General features: G+C 47.4%; 1 protein-coding gene across 1 annotated transcript in view; it reads right to left on the bottom strand.

Annotated features, from left to right (window-relative positions):
• CCDC30 (coiled-coil domain containing 30) overlaps nucleotides 1-24,816 on the bottom strand; it is a 117,307-nt gene that overhangs the window by 50,022 nt on the left and 42,469 nt on the right. Inside the window, exons 7-11 of the mRNA XM_065421120.1 lie at nucleotides 20,561-20,632; nucleotides 16,786-16,901; nucleotides 11,812-11,919; nucleotides 11,310-11,416; nucleotides 7,146-7,338 (exon numbers count right to left, since the gene is read on the bottom strand). Coding sequence (XP_065277192.1) covers nucleotides 7,146-7,338; nucleotides 11,310-11,416; nucleotides 11,812-11,919; nucleotides 16,786-16,901; nucleotides 20,561-20,632 — 596 coding nt within the window. The remainder of the gene's footprint in view (nucleotides 1-7,145; nucleotides 7,339-11,309; nucleotides 11,417-11,811; nucleotides 11,920-16,785; nucleotides 16,902-20,560; nucleotides 20,633-24,816) is intronic.

The raw sequence follows: 24,816 nt of genomic DNA, 5'->3' as shown, positions 1-24,816 counted from the left end.
TCACACAACTGAGGACTCAAGGGTCTTACAACATTTTGTTTTCTTCTTGCATTCTTTGCACATACGCAGTTGTCATCAACATTCAGTACAGTAACTCCTCACTTAACATTGTAGTTATGATCCTGAAAAATGCGACTTTAGGTGAAACAATGTTAAGCAAATCCAATTTCCCCATAAGAATTAATGTAAATGAGGGGGTTAGGTTCCAGGAAAAAAAAATTTCACCAGACAAAAGACTATATATATATATATATATATATTTTGTGATAGACTCAGGCCAGTTGGGTACAGAAGAATAGCAGAAGGCAGATATACTGGCCACTGGATTAACAGTTTTCTGTTCCCTGACTGACCAGAGCAGGGGCTGCTCCAGGCTAATGAGAACATCTGACTCCAATTAACCTGCAAAGAGTCAGGTGAGGCCATTAAGCTAATGTGACCACCTGACTCTAATTAAGGCCCCGCTGATACTATAAAAAGGGCTCACTCCAGTCAGGCAGAGGAGAGCCAGGGGAGAGGAAGTGTGGCTGAAGGACTGGTTAATGAAGACACCCTCAAGTTATTGATAAGGGAGCCCTAAGGTAAGGGTGAAGAAGGGAGAAGCAGGAGAGCTGTGGGGAAGTGGCCCAGGGAAATGTAGCAACTCTGGCAGTGAAAGGTTGGCTGCCAACAGCTGCTACCATTAGGGTCCCTGGGCCGGAACCCGGAGTAGAGGGCGGGCCCAGGTTCCCCCCAACCCACCACTACAGGAACACCTCCTGGGAGGGGAAGTCAGGCCCCTGTCAGGACAGGAGGCTAAACTGTTCTAAAACAAGCCCTAGGGACAACAGAGACTGTGGGAGTTCTCTCACCAACCTCTTTGCTGGCTTATGATGAAAAGGGCTCAGTAGACTGTAACCCTGGCCCTAGAGAGAGAAGGGCTACGTGGAGGGTCACAGAGAGCCACTGAGGCTAGCATATACCGCCTAGAAGCGCAGGACCCACGGGGACAAGGTCAGAGCTCTGCCACAATATACATACATACATACATACATACACACACAGTATATGTTTTAAACAAACAATTTAATACTGGTACACAGCGATGATGATTGTGAAGCTTGGTTGAGGTGGAGGAGTCAGAGGGTGGGATATTTCCAGGGAATGCCTTACTGCTAAATGATGAACTAGCAATTGGTTGAGCCCTCAAGGGTTAACTCTCACACTGTACTGTACAAGACAGCAGGAAAGGAGGGAGGGCAGACAGAGACAGAGACACACACCGTGTGTGTGTGTGTGTGTGTGTGTGTGTGTGTGTGTGAGAGAGAGAGATGCGCATTTCCCCTTTAAGTATGAAGAGTGGGGTCAGAAGTACACTGCCTTGTTAATTAGATCAGCAAGCTGAGACCGGACTGCAGCTGCTGCTGCCTGGAAGCTCCCTCTGTGGTGTGTCCCCCCTGCTGGAGAGCTGCAATTGCTAACCTGCTGGGCAGCTGCTGCACAGGGAACTTAGGGGAGCGGGGAGCTGATGGGGGGCTGTTGGTCCACCCTGGTTCCAAGGCCCCACCAGCTAGCTCCACCGGGCTGCTCTCCCTGCAAGCAGTGGACAAAGCAGGCGGCTGCCAAACAACGTTAGAAGGGAGCATTGCACAACTTTAAACGAGCATGTTCCCTAATTGATCAGCAATGTAACAACAAAACAACGTTAACCGGGATGACTTTAAGTGAGGAGTTACTACATTCACCTAAGAGCTGCTGAGCCTCTGCAAATCCCATTGACTGTTTTAAGTGATTACGATGTAATAAATCGAAACAGGGAGATTGACTTGCAGTTGTACTATTCAGCCACTAGATGTCTGGGTGGTACGTTGAAAGTCCCAGACAGACAGGGGTATCTGAAGCTGCTGAGGGAGCCGTGTTCTCTGATAAAGGCAGTGCTGCCAGCCCACCACAAGTTATGGGATTGCCTTCAAATCATGAGATTAAAAAAAAAAAAGTTTAGGTTCCTTTTCTTTGCCTTCTGGGTTTTGAGTTTTTTGGGGTCACACCTTCAAGCTTTCCTCTGCAACCAGAACTAGAAACGTCGTTTTTTTTTTTTAATGAAAGCTGAGATCCACAGAATCACAGGACTCCCGGATCTTGGGCTTTAAGAAAAACACCAGATATTATGAGACTCAGGATGAAAACGCAAGAGCTGGCTGCACGGTAAATGGTGGTTCAAGGAGAGCTGTGACTCTACAGCTTATGACACAGACCACGCTGCCTTCCTTCTGCTGGTATAGGACAAGGGTTGCGGGGAGGAGAAGGGAACTGGCAAAGCTACCGACTGCTTTAGATGGAAACCCAACTATTTAGATACTGTCCTTTTGTACGACTTTACCCTCCAAACAAAAGTGATGCCGAACTCTCCCTTCAGTGACTGAATACATAGTAGGCTACTCCCCAAAGAGAGCTTACCAAAAACCATGGGCTCAAGGTCCAAACGTAAGTGCTACAGGTAGGCACCGAAATCTATAGTTAGGCACCCACATAAATGGCCTGATTTTCAGAGGTGCTGAGCACGTGCAGTTCCCACTAAAGTAAAGAATGACTAGGTCAGAAGCTGGAGATACCACCCAATTCTGTTTCCTAGTTACAAAGGGAAACAGGGAAAGACCTTCAGGTGGAAGGCTTACAAACCACCCTAAACTCATCAGTGCAGAACCGCAAGTCATCAGGAATTAAGGATCCAAGATCCAAGCTGTCAGGTGAAGGGATTCTGGATCTGAGGATGGGGATTTGGACTATTGGAAAAATAAATCTAGACACCGCCCACAGGTCCTAGCAGCACCGCTCCTGATGGACCCAGGATGGAGTTATCATGATGATCCTGGGCTTTGTCTTATTCTAAAGCTCAGAAGATTGATAGGAACAGGGCAAGGTGTGAAACAGCCGCCTGCCCCCACAGAAGCGAGAAGCATCCACCAGTAACTCTTGATCTCTGCGTACCCTGGAGCAGAACACAGGGTATTTTGAGCTGCAATGAGATCTCTGGATGACTCCACCTGAGACACAATGGCATTGGCACTGTCTTCTTGAGAGACCTCTCATGCTGGTCCCGGGGCTGGCCACCAAAAGGTCGTCTTGGCTTCTAGATGAAGAGCCAAGGAAATGGCTTGGTTTTTGAACAGCCCTATAGCCGGAAGGCCTGGGAGTTAATTGAAATTCAGCACCAACAGTAGCACTCATTGAGAACAGCACCCAGCTTTGCTATAGAGGAGGTAGGTTTGGATTTGACAGTTATCCATGCTTGACAAATCAGGTTCTGAGCAGTCATCAGATTGAGGAGGTTTGCAGCAGGGCTGGGAGCACAGGCCAGATCTCTGATGTGATGGAGCCATGTCTTTATTCACTGGGCCTCACTAAAAACAGGGTTCCAAATCCATGCACAGGTTCCACCACCTGTAAAATGGGGCTGCTTTGAAAGCTACCAATGAGTAAGTGCTACAAAAGGGCAAAGTATTATTTTTAGGCCATTTTACAGATAGGAAAGCTCAAAGGCTCAACGACTTGCCTGCCCAGCACTGTGGTGGGTCAGACAGAGTCTTACAAGCCCAAGTACCTTGTTTCTGATTCGAGGTCTCCCACTTATCAGCTCTGTGACGTAAGTCACCTACCCTTCATGTTCTCCTTCATTGATTTTTCCTTGCAGATGCCCACTTATGGAGTCACATGTCTGGTCTTGCGAGTACCTAGAATGTTCCACGACAGTTTGGTCGCTAAGGAGCACATGCCCTTTATGTCTGGGCCCAGCATTCTATATCAAATGCCTAACGGGACACCCCTAATACTCCACTTTCTCTTCTAGTGCCAGCAGTCCTGGAACGTGCTTCTCTTCCCTTCCTAACATCATCTCCTACTTGGTTGGGGGAGTTGCCATCGTACTGAGATTAGTCAGTCAGCAGTTGGAGTATCATCCCTAGTTCCTTAATCAGAACCCATGAGAAAAGACTGAGAAGAACAGAGGAAGGTGTATGGGACACAAGGATCTATACCAACAAGAACTACAGTTAACAGCAAGAAACTCCTCTTCTTGGAGTATTACCTTTCTGCACGAAGATTAGCAGGTGGTAAGGTGCCTCAGATTTGTGACGTGACATGAGTTTAAACTGGATGTTATAGGTTGAGTTGGAATTTCATAAGGTTATGTAATTAATGTGTCTTATTAGCATTTTTGTACCAGATATGGTTATCTTACATTTTGTGAAGCACCAAGAGTTCCCAGAGGATGGTATTGGGCAGTTGCTCTTCTCCTGCATGGTGTCATGCGGTTCTGGTCTGATGCTCTTCTTGTTCAACATGTGTATGGGGCAGTTGGGGGGGAGCGAGGAAACATGACTCATTATGATGATAACCAGCTGCATATTTCGATCTCTTTGCCTCTGGCTGCTGTGGTGGGTTGATTTACCCAGTGTCTAAATGGAGACTGGGGCCTGGATGAGGGCTAGGCTGGCTGACACTCAGTCCATTTCAAATTGAGATAATGTCTAGAGATTGGGAGAAAGACTCAGATGAAAGAACAGAAATGATTCCAGTATCTCCAAGGGACTGGGAGCTCCCAATATTTGTTTCTAAGTTTTGCAAGATGGGGGTCTTGTGGAAACCTATTTGCAGCAGTTCCCAAGAATATTTCTTACCATCTGCCCTTGGCAAGGAGGCTGTGTCTGTTTCTTTCAGATGTGGGACCTCACCTTGGTCCACCCATTCCTCTAGGCAAGATGACTATAATGTACTCTACCTGGGACTACACCTTCAGACCATGTAGAAATTGCATCTAGAGCACAGTGGGGCAACTTGTGTACTAAATGGTGTTTCACCCAGAGCACACATTTCTGAGTGCGGCTTCATGTTGTTTTTGGCTTAGAAATCCCTAAATGATCCAAGTCTTCTTGGCTTGAGCAACTGCCTCCCTCCTGATGCGACACCCCGGCAGTTGTGAGCTCATGCTGTCAGCCTCCAGGAGGACCTGGGAAGGGCTTGTGCCAGGGTGTTCTTGGTGAGGGGTCCTGATCTCCAGAACTCATGTCCCTACATGGGTTGAGCCAAGCTACAATCTGGTGACCTAAAGGACATGCTATAAAACTCACTTGTTCTCCAAGGCTTTTCTTGGGATGGTGAGGAGAATGGGAGGAGACATTGATGGCTTCACTTCATTGCTATGGTTACAATCGCACCTACGTTAAGGCCAGAGCCATGTGATGGGGCCTTGCTGTAACTGAGAATATGGCCCCAAGAGTTCAAGGTAGGTGCACGCAGAATCAAAATAAAATCAAACATTCCTAGAAACAGAAGTGTTGGGGTCTTAGGATCCAAGGACATTCTGAGTGATATCGCATGGCAGTGAGAGTGAATCTAAATGTCCTTGGATTCAAGATACAGGAACCCAGAGTAGTTTTTCAGAAGCCTCAGGAGGGCCATAGGCTCCCTGTTCAAATAATGGAAGAGGGAAAAGGAGGAAGAGAAAAGCCTAGTCAGACCTGGAGAAAACACTACCTGCACCTGCAATGCTCGATTGCAAGGCCCTGATAGTGCCAAGCGAGCCCCAGAGCCAGGCCTCACTTAAGCCTTATTGACACGAGTGAACTATTACTGCTGCTTCTTGATCCCATGAGGCTGAGGTTTCCTCTGACTTCTCTAGACTGTAAGGCAGATCTCAGACTTGAGGAACTTAGATCTGAACTGGGGACCATTCATTGACTGTGGCCAAGGTAGCTGGAAAGTCTTTAGAGGATAACTTAGCCAGACCCTCGGTGTTAGATTCAACCAATGGAGCCTCAAGAGCTTATTCTAAAAGGAAGAGCTGGAGATGGCTTCCTCTGGCTTTGCAGGCCTGAAGAATGAAGGCTGCACAAACCAAACACAACCTCAGGGAATGCCCCTGACAGACAAGTAAGGGATGGAACATGCTGATCTGGGTCCATATAAAGGGCAGCACTTAAAGCCAATCCTCTTACTGGTTCTAGCCATTGGAGAATATCAACATCCCAGTGATGAGTCTGAACGCACCCGGAAATGGAGGCAAAACCCTGCAATAAACAGCAATAACTGACCCTAGCTGCTATCCAGACGGTTCCAGACTTGCACACCGCAGTAGGTGGCTCTATACAGGGAGAACAAGATGACGACATGTGGAGGAACCAGGTGTGCTATACCTAGACTGTAGGTGCAGCAGGCTGCCCCTCTTGGAGCTAATGGCTCAGAACTTTGAGCTCTGGAGCCCCCCCACCTGCCTTGTACTAGGAGCGTGGGCTTGCTCATACTTGCTAGTGAGGATTTGCTGCAGCAATCGGGGGACCTTTTTAAAAAAAACAGTCACAAAATTCAAAAACAGCTGGGCAGGTTTTCTTGCAAATTTACTGAAAAAACTGTCTTTGGGCTGAGATGAAGTATGACAAATTTCAGAGCCAAAGAAAAACTGCTGAGGAAGTAATCAATGTCTAAAGTCAGCTTCCTAATGGGACAGCAACCTCAGCCTTCGGTATCACTGACAGCTCTGGTTATAATTTCCTTTGGCATTATATTTAGCCCCCCCTTAAATATCTGTTCACAGCAGATGCATATCCTCTGATCATGAGCATCTGCTGGCTAACACATAGGGTGGATTCTACTATCTGGATATCTCTAACTCCATTAGAACTGGAGGAACCAGGGCTGGATCTACTCAGCGAGTGTCCAGTTGCTCTAAAACGTAGGCACCGCCCTTCTATATTCATTACCCCTTACTTCTGAAGTACCTCTAAAGTGGGGCCATCGCAGAGGTCAGAGAGTTGCAGCACTCCCATTCCACTGCCGCCTTTGCTTTCCTCACACACTGGCTCTCCTGCACTAATTCTGCAGCATCGCTTTTAGCCCGCCTCCTGCTCTCACACCCATGCCTGCCTCTCCACTCCCCCCAACCCTGCCATCCCACATGCCAGTCCTCTGTCCACCAGCACAACACAGCTGCAGCTCCTCCCTGAGGCAGGTCAGCACAGCTGCTACTACTGAGACATGCCAGATGTCCAGTTACACACCCCACTATTACTGTGACTACTTGACTCTCCTCACTGGCTTTCCAAAAAGACAATCCCCAAACCTGGAGATAAAAGTTAAAAAGAAATATCTGGCGCTCTTTAATTCTGCCTTACTTTCCTGTGAAGTCCTTCGATCTCACCCTCAAGGTGTTCTCTCTCTTTTCTGGTTTGGTTCTGAGTCTCTCCCAGAATCGATTCTAACTCTTCATTACGTTCAACCAAATCCTCGTGTTCCCGCTGCAGCTTCTGTAGCTTGTGCAGGAGCTGAAAATTCCTGCCCTCGATGTCATCTATTACCTTTCGGCACCTAGACACCAATGACAAAGAATCACTGGTGCTATAGTTGCTAAATTAACGTATAATCACACAACCAAAGCCATTACAATCCTTCATCCACCTGGCAGAGGCCAGCCACTGGATGGGGGTTTGGGGAGAGGACACAGGAAAGCACACAGGCTCTCCAGAAGTATTTTATAAACTCCAGAGATGAGCCATGTCTGTCCTGTGTGATTGCAGGTTTGGACTCAGGTAACCTGGGACTCTAATAACCCCATTGCAGTCTCATCCCCAACATGACCCACCTTAGCCATCCCCTGCTGCACCTCAGCCCCATCCCCTGCTTGGCTACTCACACAGAGCCCTCTGCACTGGTGGGGGTGGCGAGGACCCACTGGCCAGGTGGGAGCAGCAGTGGCAGCAGCAGGCCATTCAGCTGCCCAAAGAGTGATGGAGTCAAGCCAGGACCCTCCTTTCCCTGATGCATCCAAAGAGGAGCAGACGAGGTGGGACAGGCAGCAGGCCCCCCTCCTCTCTTAGCAGCTGCAGTGGCAGGGTCGGGAGAAATGAAGCTTTGACCCTCTAGAACAGTGCTTCTCAAAGCTGGTCCGCCGCTTGTGCAGGGAAAGCCCCTGGTGGGCCGGGCCGGTTTGTTTACCTGCTGCGTCCGCAGGTTCGGCCAATCGCGGCTCCCACTGGCGGTTCACCGCTCCAGGCCAATGGGGGCTGCAGGAAGGGCGGCCAGCACATCCCTCGGCCCGTGCCGCTTCCCGCAGTCCCCATTGGCCTAGAGGGGGGAACCGCGGTCAGTGGGAGCCACGATCGGCCAAACCTGCGGATGCGGCAGGTAAACCGGCCCGGACCGCCAGGGGCTTTCCCTGAACAAGCGGCGGACCGGCTTTGAGAAGTACTGCTCTAGGAGACTCCAGTCTGGGGGTCAGGGCCGGCTTCAGGCACCAGCGTTCGAAGCAGGTGCTTGGGGCGGCAATCTGCAAGGGGCGGCAGTCCGTGTGTTTTTGGCGCCCCAAACAGCGCGCCGAATTGCCGCCGCGGACGGCGGGGGCAGTCCATGTGCTGTTAGGGCGGCACGCGCGTTTCTGCGGCAGTGGCAATTCGGCGGCAGCTTCTATGTTCAGCTGCCTGAGGCGGCAATTCGGCGGCTTCTGTCTTCTGGCTGAAGACAGAAGCTGCCGCCAAATTGCCGCCGCTGCTAGGGTTACCATACGTCCGGTTTTTCCCGGACATGTCCGGCTTTTTGGTAATCAAACCCCCTGTGACAGCGTACCCCATAAGGCTTTATGGGGGGGTGTTTATAAATGTATGTATGATATAACTGAAATATGTTTTGTGCTGCCTGTGCCATGTAACATATCTCCGTAAAGGTTATGGTCTACTATATCTATTCATCCTTTGTACTTATATACCATTTTCTACTTAAGGTTAAGAATATGGGCTGTATGCTTGCTTGATTTCTAAGTAAGCTTGGTGAGGCATTTGGTCAGCTTCTTTAGGAAGGAATTGGCCAGGTTAAGTACCTGATCGGAAAACACTTGGGGAACAATGCATCTTGGAATGCTCCAATCCACATAAGAAGTCTTCCTGGAGACATGCAAAATACCATGTGGACGATGGCGTCGGCCTGTAAAGACTGAGTCATGCAGGGGCATGTGACTTGCCCAGGTGTCTCCAAAACTCCATCTTGGAGCTGGACTTTGCATAGGAGGGAGGAGGGGGGTCTCCTCCCACAAGAGAGAGCCTATTTAAGCCTGGGGGAGACCCCTCCATTTTGTCTTCAGCTGGCTAAAGAAGGAGCCTCTCCACCCCCCCAGGATACTTGAACAGAGACTACAGGGGTTGTGAGAGATTGCTGGACCCAGGCTAAAGGGAGAGTAGCCTGTAAAAGGGAGCATTCTGGAACTGGTGAGGAACTTATCTGTATTTAGTTTGATTAGGCATAGATTTGCGCATTTTATTTTATTTTGCTTGTGACTTACTTTGTTCTGTCTGTTACTACTTTGAACCACTTAAATCCTACTGTCTGTATTTAATAAAATCACTTTTTATTTAGTAATTTACTCAGAGTATGTATTAATACCTGGGGGAGCAAACAGCTGTGCATATCTCTCTATCAGTGTTATAGAGGGCGAACAATTTATGAGTTTGCCCTGCATAAACTTTATGCAGGGTAAAACGGATTTATCTGGGTTTAGACCCCATTGGGAGTTGGGCATCTGAGTGCTAAAAACAAGCACACTCCTGTAAGCTGGTTTTCAGGTAACTTGCAGCTTTGGAACAAGTGATTCAGACCCTGAGTCTTTGTTAAAGCAGACTGGAGTGTCTGGCTCAGCAAGACAGGGTGCTGGAATCCTGAGCTGGCAGGGAAAACAGAAGCAGGGGTAGTCTTTGCACATTAGGTGGCAGCTCCCAAGGGGGTTTCTGTAATCCAACCCGTCACACCCCCGTCCGGGGGGAATTGCCAAAAAGCCGAACATGTCCGGGAAAATACCAGCCGGGCACTTCCCCTCCCGCGGCTGCTCTGCTCCTCCCCTGACTCTTCGGCTCTGTTTAAGAGCCAAACTGCCCGAGCACTACCGGCTTCGGGCAGCCCCCTTGCCTCCGGACCCCAGCCGCCGGCCGGGCACTTCCCCTCCCGGGCTCCAGCTGCTCTGCTCCGGCGGCGCAGGGTCCGGAGGCCTGGGGGCTGCCCAGGAGGAGCAGAGCAGCTGGAGCCCGGGAGGGGAAGTGCCCGGCCGGCGGCTGGGGTCCGGAGGCATGGGGGCTGCCCGAAGCCAGAGCGCTCGGGCAGCTCGGCTCTTAAACAGAGCCGAAGAGTCAGGGGAGGAGCACAGCCATCGGAGCCCGGGAGGGGAAGTGCCCGGCCGGCGGCGCAGGGTCCAGAGGCACGGGGGCTGCCGGAAGCCCGAGCGCTACCGGCTTCACCGTTTGCCAGGCAGCCTCCAGACCCTGCGCCCCCGGCTGGGCGCTTCCCCTCCCGGGCTCCAGCTGCGCTGGGGCAGTGCCGGCCGGGGGCGCAGGGTCTGGGGGCTGCCCGGCAAACCGTGAAGCCGGTAGCGCTTGGGCCGCCCTTTTCGCGTGGCTGGGAGGGGGAGTTAGGGCGGGGACTTTGGAGAAGGGGTGGGGAATGGGCGGAGTTGGGGCGGGGAAGGGGCGGAGTTGGGGTGGGGCTGGGGGTGGGAAAGGGGCGGGGCCAGGGCCCCATGGAGTGTCCTCTTTTTTTATTTTTTAAATATGGTAACCCTAGCCGCTGCGGAAATGCGCATGCCACCCTAATGGCACATGGACTGCCCCCGCCGTCCGTGGCGACAATTCGGCGCGCTGCTTGGGGCGGCAAAAACAGTAGAGCCGGCCCTGCTGGGGGTTTAACTTAAAAAGCAAAGGCCTTGCTAGGAGTTTGCAACACAATATGGTAGCAAAAAAATAAACAACAACAAAGCAGCATGACTTTGGGATGCAGAAGGAAAATATAGGCTGGATATCAGGGAAAACCCTCCTAACAGCCAAATGTATCAGACTATCGAGTCATTTTCCAAAGGATGTGCTGCAAGCCCCATTGCTTAAGAAATGTAACATGAGGCTGGAGAAAGCCATGAAGAACATGCTGGAGGGAAATCTCCTGCCCTGACCCCGGGGGCTAGGAGCCAGCTGAGAGCTTTATTACCTCCAGTGTTTATGATTTATGAACAAATGAACAAAGCGAACATTAAAAGGTCTTTTAAAGCACTCAGTAAATGCTCCCACACCAGTGACATTAACATTGCAAGAAGGGAAATCTGCCCCTGGGAGAACAAGTGGGTTCTTGGACTGGGCTATATGAAAGCGACTGAGGAAGGACAATAGGAGGTGACAACTGAAAGGACAATTCTCATTGTCAAGATGGAAATTTTGAAGCAAACATGAATCAGATTCACTTGTGTTTTCAGTTTGAATTTGGTTAAAACTACAATGACTGAGCCATTCCCCTGGGCTTTCCGCATCATTCACCTTTTATGAACAGTCTCGTTATTCTGCTCTCTTCTTTCCTGACCTGAGTCAGCGTTGTCTGTAGCACACTCTTCTTCAAACCTCGCTGGATCCTTTTTATCCTGCATCTAAAGAATATATTTAAAGTCAGCAGAGATTTAAGAAAAACATAAAAGAGAAATCTTGGAAATGGCTGAACCCAAGAGCATCCTAATGTATGTAACTTATATACATTAGAGAGGAAGCAGAATCCCACTAGGAGTGTAATGGAGCCAATCAGTTTACACTAGCTGAGATTTGTTCTTAACTTTAAATGCATTCCTAAGCCCCATATGTCCTGAAGTCATATGTTTCCATATCACCGAGAGACACTCACATTCTAGAACGGAAATACACAAAATTTGCCTAATTAGAATGAGAGCACAGTTGTGCTATATTCTTATTCGTGTTTTATGACTTAAGAGAAGAATAAATTTTAAACATTTTCTCAAACAGAAACCTGAAAATCAGCTGTTGAAAATACCTGCAGTGAGCAACATGCATTTTCTTCTGTTTCATCCATTCCAGGCAATACAAGTCCCGGTTTCTCATTCTTTTGATACTCACAAATCTCTTCTTTGAGCTTTTCAACCTTTAAAGGCAAAAACAGTCCCTTGTATTTTCATGGTACCTTTGTCTGGCCATCTGAAGCCACTTTACCATTCGCAGCAAATCAGGAAAAGTAGAAGAGCCCAAATAATTATCCATAACAAGGGTTTGAAAAGCACATTATGCAAAATTAAGAACACTGTTTTAATCAAAAATATTCTAAGCTAATACCACACCAATTGAAACAAATAGTCCAAAATCTTCAACATACAAGTAAAAATGTTTTATCAAATTCCTAGGAAATCATGACAGCAATTCTCACTGCAGCAGGTTGAAGATTAAATCAAAATAGTGGATAAGAGGTGGAGCAACAAGGCACACTGGGGACCAGGGGACCTGGCAGACTGAGGGTGTGTGTGGCAGTAGCAGTTATCTGCTTCTAGGGAGCACAACTCAGATTCTTTAGCAATGGGCTGGTTGATCCTGGTATGTTGAGACAAAATGGCCAACTTTTATTATCTGTCCCACTGGTGTCCTCTGAGGCCTTTTTTCAGGGGCCTAATGGAGCAACTGGAAGAAGTGACCCAAACCTTCAGCTCATACTGCTTAATGAACAGCAGGAAAGCCACCATCTGTGATTTAGGCCTGGATTTGGTTCCAAGCCTTGCACTAATTCATAGAGTTTTAAGACCAGAAGGGATCTCACAGGCCACAGAATTTCACCCAGTCATTCCTGCATCATGCTCATACCTTGTGACTGAACCAGAGCATATTTTGTAGAATGTTACCAAGATCTGGTTGAACAGCTAGATATTTGCTTCAATGTGATCTAAGGGAGAGGGATATAACTGTGCTCTTTGCAGGTTACCTCAAAAGGTAGGAGATGCCACACCAAGGATGGATTCATTTGAATGTGTCCATCTGGCATGTGAGTTCCAGCATAAAACTGATCTAGGAATTCTGGTAGTACACAAACAATCATGCTATTCTGCAGAATTCCTATCTGAGCCTAAGGAGCTATTTTCCTGTTAATACATAATAAAATATAATAAATAATAATAATAGGGTTGGTATTGTATTCTCCAAGACTTCTTGGGTGAACTCCTGGTCTTATTAGCGTCAGGGGGAGTTTTGCTACTGACTTCAGGGAGGCAAGGGATTGCACTTCCTTTTTTAAAATCAGTTTTATTGTCCATACTGATGCCGACTCTGGAACATCAACCTGGGATCAGCCAGGCCACATTGACAAATATGGGAGTTTCTCTGGTGCTTTCTGACTCCACTCTCCCCAATGGACACACTCTGGATCTGATTTTTGGGATGGAAATAGAAGGTGTTAAATATACGTTGCTGTTGGCAACCACCAGGAGGCTGCTCATGGACAGACACGCAAAGAGAAAGGCTCCAGTTCCATCTGTTCATTTCTACTTAGAGTTTGCCAGAGGTCTCATCCTGCCAGTAGATTCTACAAATTAAAGATGATAAATTTCTAACATAAAAAGTATTGTACCCAAAAAAGAGTGATTCGATATACTACTATTAATACAGATAAACTTAATTCTGATGGATAAAGATTATCACTGGGGGGTGTGCAATGATGGACTGCACCACACTAGGGAACTTCTAGTGTGCATCAGCAGAGCCCCACGGACAGGTAGTGCGCAGAACTTTGGAGAGCTATAGATTTACATCCCAGCTTGCGGTGCAGTAAGTGCTCATGTAGAATCCCTTAAGGCACATAGTGATGGATTAAAAACTGATAGCAAATTCTCAGCTCTCAAAATGAAACTGCAAATGGAGAATCATGAAAAAGTGGGGGAGTTTCTAATGGGGTCTGACAGGGTGTATGACCCCCTATGACAGGGAGCTGACCAGGAACTGCTGAGCCAGCCCTCTGTCACTCCAGCTCGAACCTGAACCTGATTGGCAGAGGCGGAACAGCTGCCAGGTTGATTAGCCTGGATCTATATACAGGCTCAGAGGAAAGTGGGGGGAGAAGAAACCAGAGAGTGGAAGGAGAGGGGTAGCTCTCCCCTCCTGGCTGGAAGAAGAGAAGCCCTTAAGGCTGGAACCCCCAGGGAGAGGTGGTGGGTTTGCACTGTATAAATAAACTGCACCGGTGACTGCTGAGCCAGAAGGTCTCTGAGTGATTTTTGGAGTGGAGCAGAGCAGAGGTGGGACCAAGGGGGGGCCCTGCTACACCCTGTTACACGAGGGGCCTTGTCTGGGATCCTGAGCCAGTGCAAGAGTTTGGCAGCCCAGAGATGGAGGAGACCCTGCGGTGGCTGGTAAAGCAGCAGGAAGAAATGCAGAAGGCTATGCAAGGTTTTCAGCAAGCCCACTGGCTAGAGAGGCAGGCCTTGCTTACCTGGCAGGCCAAGCAGCAAAGGAGCCTGCAGGACTTTATATGGGAACAGACCAGTGTCCAACAACAGCAGCTCTTGCACAGAATGGTGAGTCCCATGCGGGGGATGGCCCATGGGCACCTGGTCTAGGACTATGTAAAATGGGCCCCGCAGATGACCCAGATGTGTTCCTCTGCACGTTCGAGCGGATAACCATTGGGTTTGGATGGGATAGGGCAACCTGGGTCCTGACGCTGGCTCCCTACCTCACCGGAGAAGTTCAAGTGGCCTACATGGCCCTGAGCGAAGCGCAGGCCAGGAACTATGACGCAATTAAGGAGGCCGTCCTGGATTGGGTGGGGCTGTTTTCCGAGAAGTACCGCCAGTTCTGTTCGGCAAGGTGGACGGGGGGGGGGGGGGCGGCCCCTACTGCAACTTGAGACCACTGCTTCTTGTTCTGTTCAGAGAGTGGAAGGAGAGGGGTAGCTCTCCCCTCCTGGGTGGAAGAAGAGAAGCCCTTAAGGCTGGAACCCCCAGTGATATGTGGTGAGAGGTGGTGGGTTTGTACTCTATAAATAAACCACACCGGTGACTGCTGAGCCAGAAGGTCTCTGAGTGATTTTTGGAACAGAGCAGAGGTGGGACCAGGGGGGGCCCTGCTACGCCCTGTTACACTCCCCCACGACAAAATGCCAGGCAGATCGCTCCTCGGCCTCGTGGGTACTACCTGCCCTTCATATCCAACTTTGCTACCATTGTGATGCCCATGACAGACCTGGTAAAGATCACCAGCCCAAGGAAGGTCCCATGGTCAGTGGCTTGTGAGGGCCTTGCAGGAGCTAAAGGAGCAACTGAGCCGAGAATCTGTGCTCATCCACTCTGACTTCACCAAGAAGTTTACACTCCAAACAGAGGCCTCCAAAGTGGGTCTGGGCACAGTGCTATCCAAAGACACTGATGGGGAAGAATATCCCCATAGTGTCCCTCAGCAGGAAGTTGTTCCCATGAGAAACCACCTACTCGGTCATTGAGAAGGAGGCCCTAGCAGTGAAATGGGCTGTGGAGGCTTTAAGAATTACTAGTTGGGGAATGCCTGTCAGCTAGTGACTGACCATGTGCCGCTATGGTGGCTGGACACCATGACAAATACCAACTGCAGTGGTACCTCTCCTTGCAGCCGTACAGCTTAGAAATCTTTCACTGAACAGGGAAGGATCACAAAAACACCAATTTTTTCTTGAGAGATGGGGGGGTGGGTTCCAAGAACCACAGAACCATGTATAAACCCCTCACTGGACAGGAGGGGGTTAAGGAGCAAGTCTGGTCTCAGGAGGTTCCGCTTTTCCACCCGTGCCAACCATGCTCAGATTGGAGGTGGGGTTTAAAAGGCAGCCAAACAGCTCAGTCAGGACTGGCAGGCCAGGGGAAAAGATGTCCTCTGGGAGCTCCAGGGGAGACATGGCTGGATCTGACACCAAGCCAAGGAACAAGGAGCTGCAGCACCGGACACTGGGACCAGATCAGGAAGCCCGGAAGGCAGTGCTCCCCAGGGATGGCTGGCGGCCAGCTGGGATGTAAAAGGAGGTAGGAAGTGACCCAGGGAAGCTCTCTGGAGACTGATGCAAGAAACCATGGGGTGAGCAAAGCCAAACCAGCCTCCCAGGGCCCTAGGTCGGAACCCTGTGGAGTCGGAGGGCCCAGGTTCCCCAACCCCACTGAGAACTGAACCCACTAGGTGGGGCTGCCGCCCGTGAACTGAATCCACTAGGTGGGGTTGCTGCCTTCAAGAGCGACACCCACTAGGTGAGATTTCCGCCAGAGGTGAACCATTGGGTGTAACTGCTGCCTTGGAATCTAACCGCTAGGCGGGAGACACTGCCTCCTGCTGATAGGGCCTCACAGGATCAGTCCCAACACTATTCAATATCTTTATGAATGACCCCAAAGAAAATATAAAATCACTGCTGATAACATTTGCTCGTTATTCGGGTGGTAAATAATGCTAAGGACAGGCCTGGATCACATGGCAAAGGGGCACAATAACACGACATGCATGTTAAGGTCCCAGTTCAGTAAAGCACTGAAGCACATCCTTAAACTTAAGCACATGAGCAATGCCATCCCCACTCAGCAAAGCATATAAGCATGGGCCTAAAGGTAAGTTTAGGCTTAGCCCCCGTTGCAGTCAATAGGAGAGGGATGGGATTTCAGTGCTTCATTTTCGGGTGCCCAACCTGAGTCACTCCAGCTCCACTAATTTCGTTTGGAGCTCTGGGTGCTCAATGTTTCCAGCAGGCCTGAGGCTCATGGTCACAGGCCATAGAAATTTGTTTACAGAAACACCCAGAGTCTGAACGTTTCTGGTTGTTCAGATTTCTTCAGTGGACACTAACCAGGAAACGGGAGAACTCTGACTCTGGGCGAGCTTAACGAGGCCGGGGCACAGCAGCAGGAAAGGCTAGATGGGATGGGGTGACTGAATAAACGCCAAGGCCTGGCCAGCTCGGTGCTACGGCAGACTGAGAGTGAATTACATGCCAAATAAGGTGGAGACAGAGACTTACCAGTTCTAGGAACACTTTTCTCTCCGAGTCAAGCGATCGGACCCGACTGCGCAATGCTAGAATTTCCTTGTCCAGTCTGTTGTTGTGTTCCATGGCCTTCTGCAGCTCAGTCCTCTCTAAACTCCAGCAAGTGACAGGAAAACACTTAGACAACACATGGACAGGTGGCAGTGGGTTCAAGGCTGCCCTATCCCTGGCCCTTGCTGTGCATCTGAGCTCAGGGTTTGGCACAGGAGGGCATCACATGAGTATGGACCCCTGGAATATACTAACTTTGGGTGTGTGATGCTGTCCTGTAGTGGCTGGTTCACAAAGCATAAGGGAGCCATTAATCAGGTCAAGGAGCTCTCTTTATCTTAGCTCAAATGGCAGAGGCTTCTGATTTTGGAGCTTTAGGATCAGGGTTCCAGTCCAAGATCTGCTAGTGTGTGGTTTATTATGGAAGCATGTTCACCTTTCCTTAGTCAGGGCTGAGCTTGATCTCACTTGTAGCACAACACAAAATCTAAGTGTTTTCAACTATTTAAGGACAGGTCTCAGTGACAACCAGAACATATTCTGAAAATACTGAGTAAACTGAGCAACTACTTTTTTAGATTTAAAACTGACTCCTTTTAGAAATTTCTGCCAAGTGTCTAATATTTATCTGTGCACTTCTATCCACCCAGCAAAATCACAATACACCTACCAATTTGAAACCCAGGTAGATTTGGAGATTGGTGTATGCAAGAGGCCATTTTTCTTAAAAGGCAAGAACAGTAAAATGTCTAGGAAATCGCCATAGTTTGAAAATTAGACGTGGTTATCCCCCAGTGAAGCTGTGAGAATATTCCATTCTCTGGAACTAGCTGGACTACTTTTTAAACCCAGAAAGAAATGCCAAGGTGTATGAATGAAGGTCCCCCATGGTTGCAGAAGTCAGGGTAGGAGGGCAGCCTGGTGTGTTTGCAGGGAGTAGTCTGGGGTAGAGGGGGCAGGAGAGTTGGCATCACTTTGGAGTTGTGGATATTTAGCCTATACTCCTGACCTTGTGGGGGTGCAGAATTCACATGGCCCGCATATTTCTGTGCACCGCGGACCGAAAAATGCAAAAGAAATCAGCAGGGGGACACTCGCCTCTTCCCTGGCAGCCCAGGTAGCACATCTGTTCCAGCGTGCCTGGAGCAGCTTCAGAGACACAAATCACTGGGGGGGAGGAGGGCTGGGCATATGTGCCTGCAGGGGAGACGTTTATCACCATCGGGGGCAGGGCTGGGCGTGGGTGCCTGCCAACAAGCGAGAGAAACTCTGTCCCTCTTGCTTGTTACTGCAGCCTGCTGGGGGCATGGAGGGTAGGTCTTTTTATTATGCACGAGGAAGGCTCTGCCTCGGAGGCAGAAATGTAGCAGCCTGCCTGCGTAGTAGCATTGTTAATGTTCCTATTGTTAGTTAACTGTTCCCATTCTCAGTCAGTTCCTCCAGGGGCACAAAACCTGTAAAAGTTTTAAGGCCCCTACATTGCCAGTGATGTAAAGCCTTAAAAATGGCAGTAAGGAAATCAGCTAGGAAGATCTATGTGCTTTCTCACTTTTTTCCTGGGCCAAAGTGGCACAATGGGGTACAGCTCAGGATTTATTTTACTTACCCATTATTAAAAAAAAATACTTTGAGGGAAAATAAAACATTTACCAAGCAGTCAATAAAATGTCAGGACAATCAGAAGCAAACACTTCCCAAAGTACCCAGCCAGGTCCAGGACAATGATTAGCAAAACTATATGACTTTCATGTGTGAAAGTCACAGCAATTAAAAATGACATTCTACTTCTTTTTTTTTTTTTTTGTGGCTCTTTGATGTTCTGTAATTTAATTTAAATGAAAATCCAGGATTATAACTGGAATGCAGGGTATTAGTTACCAAGTGTTTGTAACTTAACTTTCATGTGTTGAGGAAATGCTGAATAGTTATTGTGAGTTTTTTCTGTATTGTAATTTAAATAAATTACCAAAACAATTGAAACTGGTGTAATTATATTGCATTATTTTGACAAATAAAATATGCAAAATTTTGCAGAATTTTTAATGTTTTGGTGCAGAATCCCCCCAGAAGTAAGCCTAGTCCAGCTACTGCTGTAGGAATCAGCCCTCAACAGCAGGGAGGACTTCTCTCTGGAAAAGGAGAGGTGTCCCTTGAAAACATCAAAACGACCTACTTAGATAAAAATAAGCACAGAAGAGACTCTGGGCCATAAGCACTCGGTAAAAGCGGTGGAGCATGTGACCCTCAGCCCTGGTGCAGGTTAGAGCAACAATGGGGGGAGGGCGTGCTCTAACTTAACCTGGCAGCCGAGCATAGATGGAGCACAGCACAATTCGGCTGTGCCGCTGACAAATTCCTTATGCTGAGTGGGGCTGAATGGGCAGTGCCACTGCAGCTGGCTCTGCCCATTACTAGCTCCTGCACACCAGGGTAATTTTCACTTGCCTGATCTGCCTGATTTCTGGCCCCTTTGCGCTGCCTAAAGAAGCCAGAACATAAGAGAGGATTTGGACCCATATCTAAGGTCCCTTAATCACCCTGACCTTCGCTTCTCCAGAAGGTTGTTTACTGAGCTTTATTTTTAGTAAAAACAAGCACAATTCATTCTGCAGCAGAACACATTTGTAATTAGCAACTGAAAGGTCCAGGGCAGTGTAAGGAGAGGGGTTAGTTCAGTGCAAGCAGAGGGACACATGTAGCTTTCTTGCTCTTGAGAAACATACAGAAAACTAACATCTCTGGGAAATGTGTTTACTTCATGAACAGCTTCTAAAGATCACAAAAACCACAACACTAAATTTTACTGTGAACCAAAACAATCCAAGCTTATTAGCATAGCGGCATAGGCATAACACGAACACTTAGGGTACGTCTACACTTACTTCCTGGTTCGGCGGCAGGCAATCAATCTTCTGGGATCAATTTATCGCATCTTGTCTAGACGCGATAAATCGATCCCGGATCGATCCCGGAAGTGCTCGCCGTCGACGCCGGTACTCCAGCTCGGCAAGAGGAGTACGCGGCATCGACGGGGGAGCCTGCCTGCCGCGTCTGGACCCGCGGTAAGTTCGGACTAAGGTACTTCGAATTCAGCTACGTTATTAACGTAGCTGAATTTGCGTACCTTAGTCCGAAGTGGGGGGTTAGTGTGGACCAGGCCTTATGGAATACATTGGTGCGATAAAACCATGTTAGTGTGGTACTTACTCCTATCCCTTACAGTGTGTCAAAAAGTCATAGCTAGTGAACATAATATGGCTCATTCTACAGCCATTCTGGTGAATATGGATAGCAAAGCATTTAGATTGTAACATCAAGCAAAGTGTCAATAGTTTGTGTTAGCAGCACAACACTAGAAATCTTTCCGGATTTGAATTTATATTCCAACCATATTCCTTAGTAGAGCTGGTCAGAAAAAAAAATTCTCCTCAGAAAATTTGGATAAAAACTACTTTTTCATTTTCATCTAACTTTTCAGTGGGAAATTTCAACTTTTTGTCAAAAACTGAAGATATTTTAGCCCAAAACCTGAAAACCAACAAAATTTCTGGTTTTAGCTGAAAATTTTTGGCATTTGGATTTTCAGTTTTCCAATGAAATATAACTTTTTTTTTTTTAAGGAAAACACACACTTTCTGCAAAAAATTTCATTCAGCTGAAAACTCAATTTTCTGTTAAAAAAAGTGTTGACAAAAAATTTTCAACCACCCAGGCCTGGAAGTAACATCAGCAGTGTCTTAGCTAATGTATGCCTTACCACTTTCTTTCAGCTTATTCATCTCTTCTCTCCAGCTCTCAGATGTTTGTGGGGCCAGCCGCAAAGCAGGATCTAAGCAAACAACGGAGAAACAATCTCACCTAACGATAACTTTGCCAATACTTTTTTAGGAGCACAAAATTCTAGAATCCTCTTCTATAGTTTTTCATTCAAAAAATTCAAACAACATGACACTGAGCTCAAAGGAGTAGAAAGAGCACAAAACTTGACCATAGTACATGATTTTAAGCACTTAGCAACCACCAACAATAGAAAATAATGTATTGGACTGAAAATTGCCTAACAGGAGTCATATACTTTTTATTAAACTTGAACAGGCTGCAAGAGCAAACATTGGTTCTAGATGGACTTTCCCTCAAATAAATCAGGGATCCCACTTGATTTTCTATGATTGAATCTAGTTACAGTGCATTTAGCTCCTAAAATCTACAGGGAGGATTAAAAATCCAGAAACACAATTATTACTACTTTTAATAGCTTCCCTTGATAAGTTTTAATATGATTCTGAACACTAACATTCTAAGCATAACAAAGCACAGAAACATGTCAGACATTAAAACCTTAAACACAGCATAGAAAGCCAAACACCAATTCATACTTTTATGCAGATTACAAAACTGAGCATGCTCATCATAAATAGATTTCTCACTGGTTCAATGCACACAAGGTTCCGCTGGGAAAGAAAGTCAAATACAGCAGCTCTGTCCATGATCTGGAGAAGTATCGTTTGGAGGCTGTGACACATTGCCGAGCTTGTGCCCTTTGACGCATGCATATCAATCGATCAACATAGGAGGTCTGACAAACTCTGTGTACAGAGCTTGCTTCCAAGGACTTTGAATAAAACACAGCCTGTGACTGACTGCTCGGGCTGCTGATTGGAACTGTTTAATGACTTGGAGAGAGTGCCTTCTTGGGTAAAAGTAGGCTGATGTGATCAGTCACACGACAAGTCTGTGCAAGAAATAAAGGGGGCTCAGCCTGGGCACAGGGTCAACCCCTCACAGATCGCATTGTAGGACAGGGACCTTCAGCTGCTGTTAAAACTTCAACTGATCATTTTCTGATGCTTCTTGTATACATTCTTAGCTGGGAGGAAGAATTTAATCAGAAAAATGTTTATGATAAATGGGAATCATTTAAGAACACCTTACTAGATGCCCAAAAAGCCACAATCCCAGAGTTGAGGAAGAAGGCTGTGCTGGTTAAAAAACTGACCTGATTTAGAGGGGAAATGAAGGCAACTATAAAAAAATAAAATAATATACAACAAATGGAAGAAAGGGGAAATTAGTAGTAATGGATGTAAATTAGAAGTTTGGAATTGTAGAAAATTGATAAAGGAAGCCAAGGGACACAAGGAGAAATCTATGGCCAAGAGTTAAGGACAATAAGGAGTTTTACAAAATATACTAGGAGGAAAAAGAATCCTGACAATGGTACTGGTCCATTACTAGATGGAAACTGTAGAATTATCAATAATACGCAGAAAAGGCAAAAATGTTCAATCGATATTTCTGTTTTGTATTTGGGGAAAAAACAGATAATATATTCTCATCATATGGGGATGATAATACTCTTTCCATTCCACTAATATTTCTGGAGGATGTTAAACAGAAGCTACTAAAGTGAGACATTTTTGAATTAGCAGGTCCAGATAACTTGCATCCAAGAGGTTTAAAAGAGATGGCTAAAGAGCTCGCTGGAATGTTAATACTGATTTTCGATAAGTCTTGGAGCACTGGGAAAGTTCCAGAAAACTGGAAGAAATCTAATGTTGTGCCAATTTTTTTAAAAGGGTAAATTGGATGACCAAGGAATTATAGGCCTGTCAGACATTGATCCCAAGCAAGATAATGGAACAGCTGATATGAGATCTGATTAATAAAGAATTAAAGGAGAGTAAAGTAATTAATGCAAATCAACATAGTTTATGGAAAATAGATCCTGTCAAACTAACTTGGTATCTTTTTTTGATGAGATGACAAGTTTGATTGATATAGGTAACAGTGATGACATAAACTTCTGTAAGGCATTTGACTTGATACCACACAGCATTTTGATTAAAAAATTAGAATGCTATAAAATGATTATGGCACACATTAAAATAATTAAAAACTGGCTAATTGATGGGTCTCAAAATGTAACTGTAAATGGGGAATCATCACTGATCGGGTCTGTTTCAGTGTGGTCCCACAGAGATTGGTTCTTGACCCTATGCTATTTTTAATTTTTATTAATGTCCTGGAAGAAATATAAAGTCATCACTGATAAAGTTTGTAGATGACACAAAAACTGAGGAAGTGGTAAATAATGATGAGGACAGGTCACTGAATCAGAATGATTTAGATCATTTGGTAAATTGTGCGCAAGCAAACAATATCAATTTTAATACAGCTAAATGTCAATGGATACAACTGGGAACAAGGGCCATAGGCAATACTGACAGGATGGGGACTCTATCCTGGGAAGCAGTGACCCTGAAAAAGATCTGGGGGTTATGGTGGATAGTCAACCCAACATGAGCTCCCAGTGTGATGCTGTGGCCAAAAAAGGTAATGCCATCCTAGGATGCATAAACAGGGGGATCTCGAGTAGGGAGTCATTTCACCTCTGTATCAGGCAGTGGGGTGGCTGCTGCTGGAATACTTTGTCCTGTTCTGGTGGGCACAATTCAAGGAGGATGCTGATAAATGGATGCAGGTTCAAAGAGCCACGAGAATGATTAAAGGATTAGAAAACCTGCCTTAGGGTATGTCTACACTACGAAATTAGGTCGAATTTATAGAAGCCGGATTTATAGAAATCGGTTTTATACAGTTGATTGTGTGTGTCCCCACATAAAATGCTCTAAGTGCATGAAGTCGGCGGACCGCGTCCACAGTACCGAGGCTAGCGTCGACTTCCGGAGCGTTGCACTGTGGGTAACTATCCTACAGTTCCCGCAGTCTCCGCCGCCCATTGGAATTCTGGGTTGAGATCCCAATGCCTGATGATGCAAAAACAGTGTCGCGGGGGGTTCTGGGTACATGTCGTCAGGCCCCTCCCCCTCCGTCAGAGCAACGGCAGACAATCGAGTCGCGCCTTTTTACCTGGGTTACCTGTGCAGACAACATACCACGGCAAGCATGGAGCCTGCTCAGCTCAGCTCAGCTCACCGTCACCATATGTCATCTGGGTGCCGGCAGACGTGGTACTGCATTGCTACACAGCAGCAGCTAATTGCCTTTTGGCAGTAGACAGTGCAGTATGACTGGTAGCCGTCATCGACTATCTGGGTGCTGGCAGACGTGGGGCTGCATTGCTATACAGCAGCAGCTCCTTGCCTTTTGGCAGTGGATGGTGTATTATGATTGGTATCCATCATCGTCGTATTCCTCAGTGAGTTCGGTCAGAGGCACCTGGGCAGACATGTTTTGTCTCCTGGAGATTCAGTCCTGCCGGCAGTCCTATTGAACCGTCTTGATGATGATGGCTAGCAGTCGTAATACAGCATTTTCTGCCAAGCACCCAGAAGATGCCGATGGCTATTAGTCATGCTGCACCATCTGCTGCCAGCTTAAGATGTAAAAAATAGATGGACCAGATTTGTTCTGCATTCATTTGCTTCCCCCTCCCTCCATGAAATCAATGGCCTGCTAAACCCAGGGTTTTGAGTTCAATCTTTGGGGGGGCCATTCTGCGTGACAGTTGTTTGTGTTTCTCCCTGATGCACAGCCACCTTTGTTGATTTTAATTCCCTGTAAGCCATGTCGTCACTCGCCCCTCCCTCCCTCCGTCAGACAATAGTTTCGCGCTTTTTTTCAGCCCAGACTCCATAGCACTGGGATCATGGAGCCCGCTCAGATCACCGCGGCAATTATGAGCACTATGAACACCACGCGCATTGTCCTGGAGTATATGCAGAGCCAGAACATGCCAAAGCAAAACCAGGCGAGGAGGCGATTGCGGCGATTGCAGCGTGGCGACAAGAGTGATGAGGAAATTGACATGGACATAGACCTCTCACAAAGTACAGGCCCCAGCAATGTGCAAATCATGGTGTTAATGGGGCAGGTTCATGCCATGGAATGCCGATTCTGGGCCCGGGAAACAAGCACAGACTGGTGGGACCGCATCGTGTTGCAGGTGTGGGACGATTCCCAGTGGCTGCGAAACTTTCGCATGCGTAAGGGCACTTTCATGGAACTTTGTGACTTGCTTTCCCCTGCCCTGAAGCGCCAGAATACCAGGAT

The sequence above is a fragment of the Emys orbicularis genome, chromosome 22 (assembly GCF_028017835.1).
Source record: "Emys orbicularis isolate rEmyOrb1 chromosome 22, rEmyOrb1.hap1, whole genome shotgun sequence".
Classification (NCBI taxonomy): Eukaryota; Metazoa; Chordata; order Testudines; family Emydidae; genus Emys; species Emys orbicularis.
The sequence above is the reverse complement of the archived record's forward strand: the minus strand, read 5'-3'. Positions and strand labels throughout refer to the sequence as shown.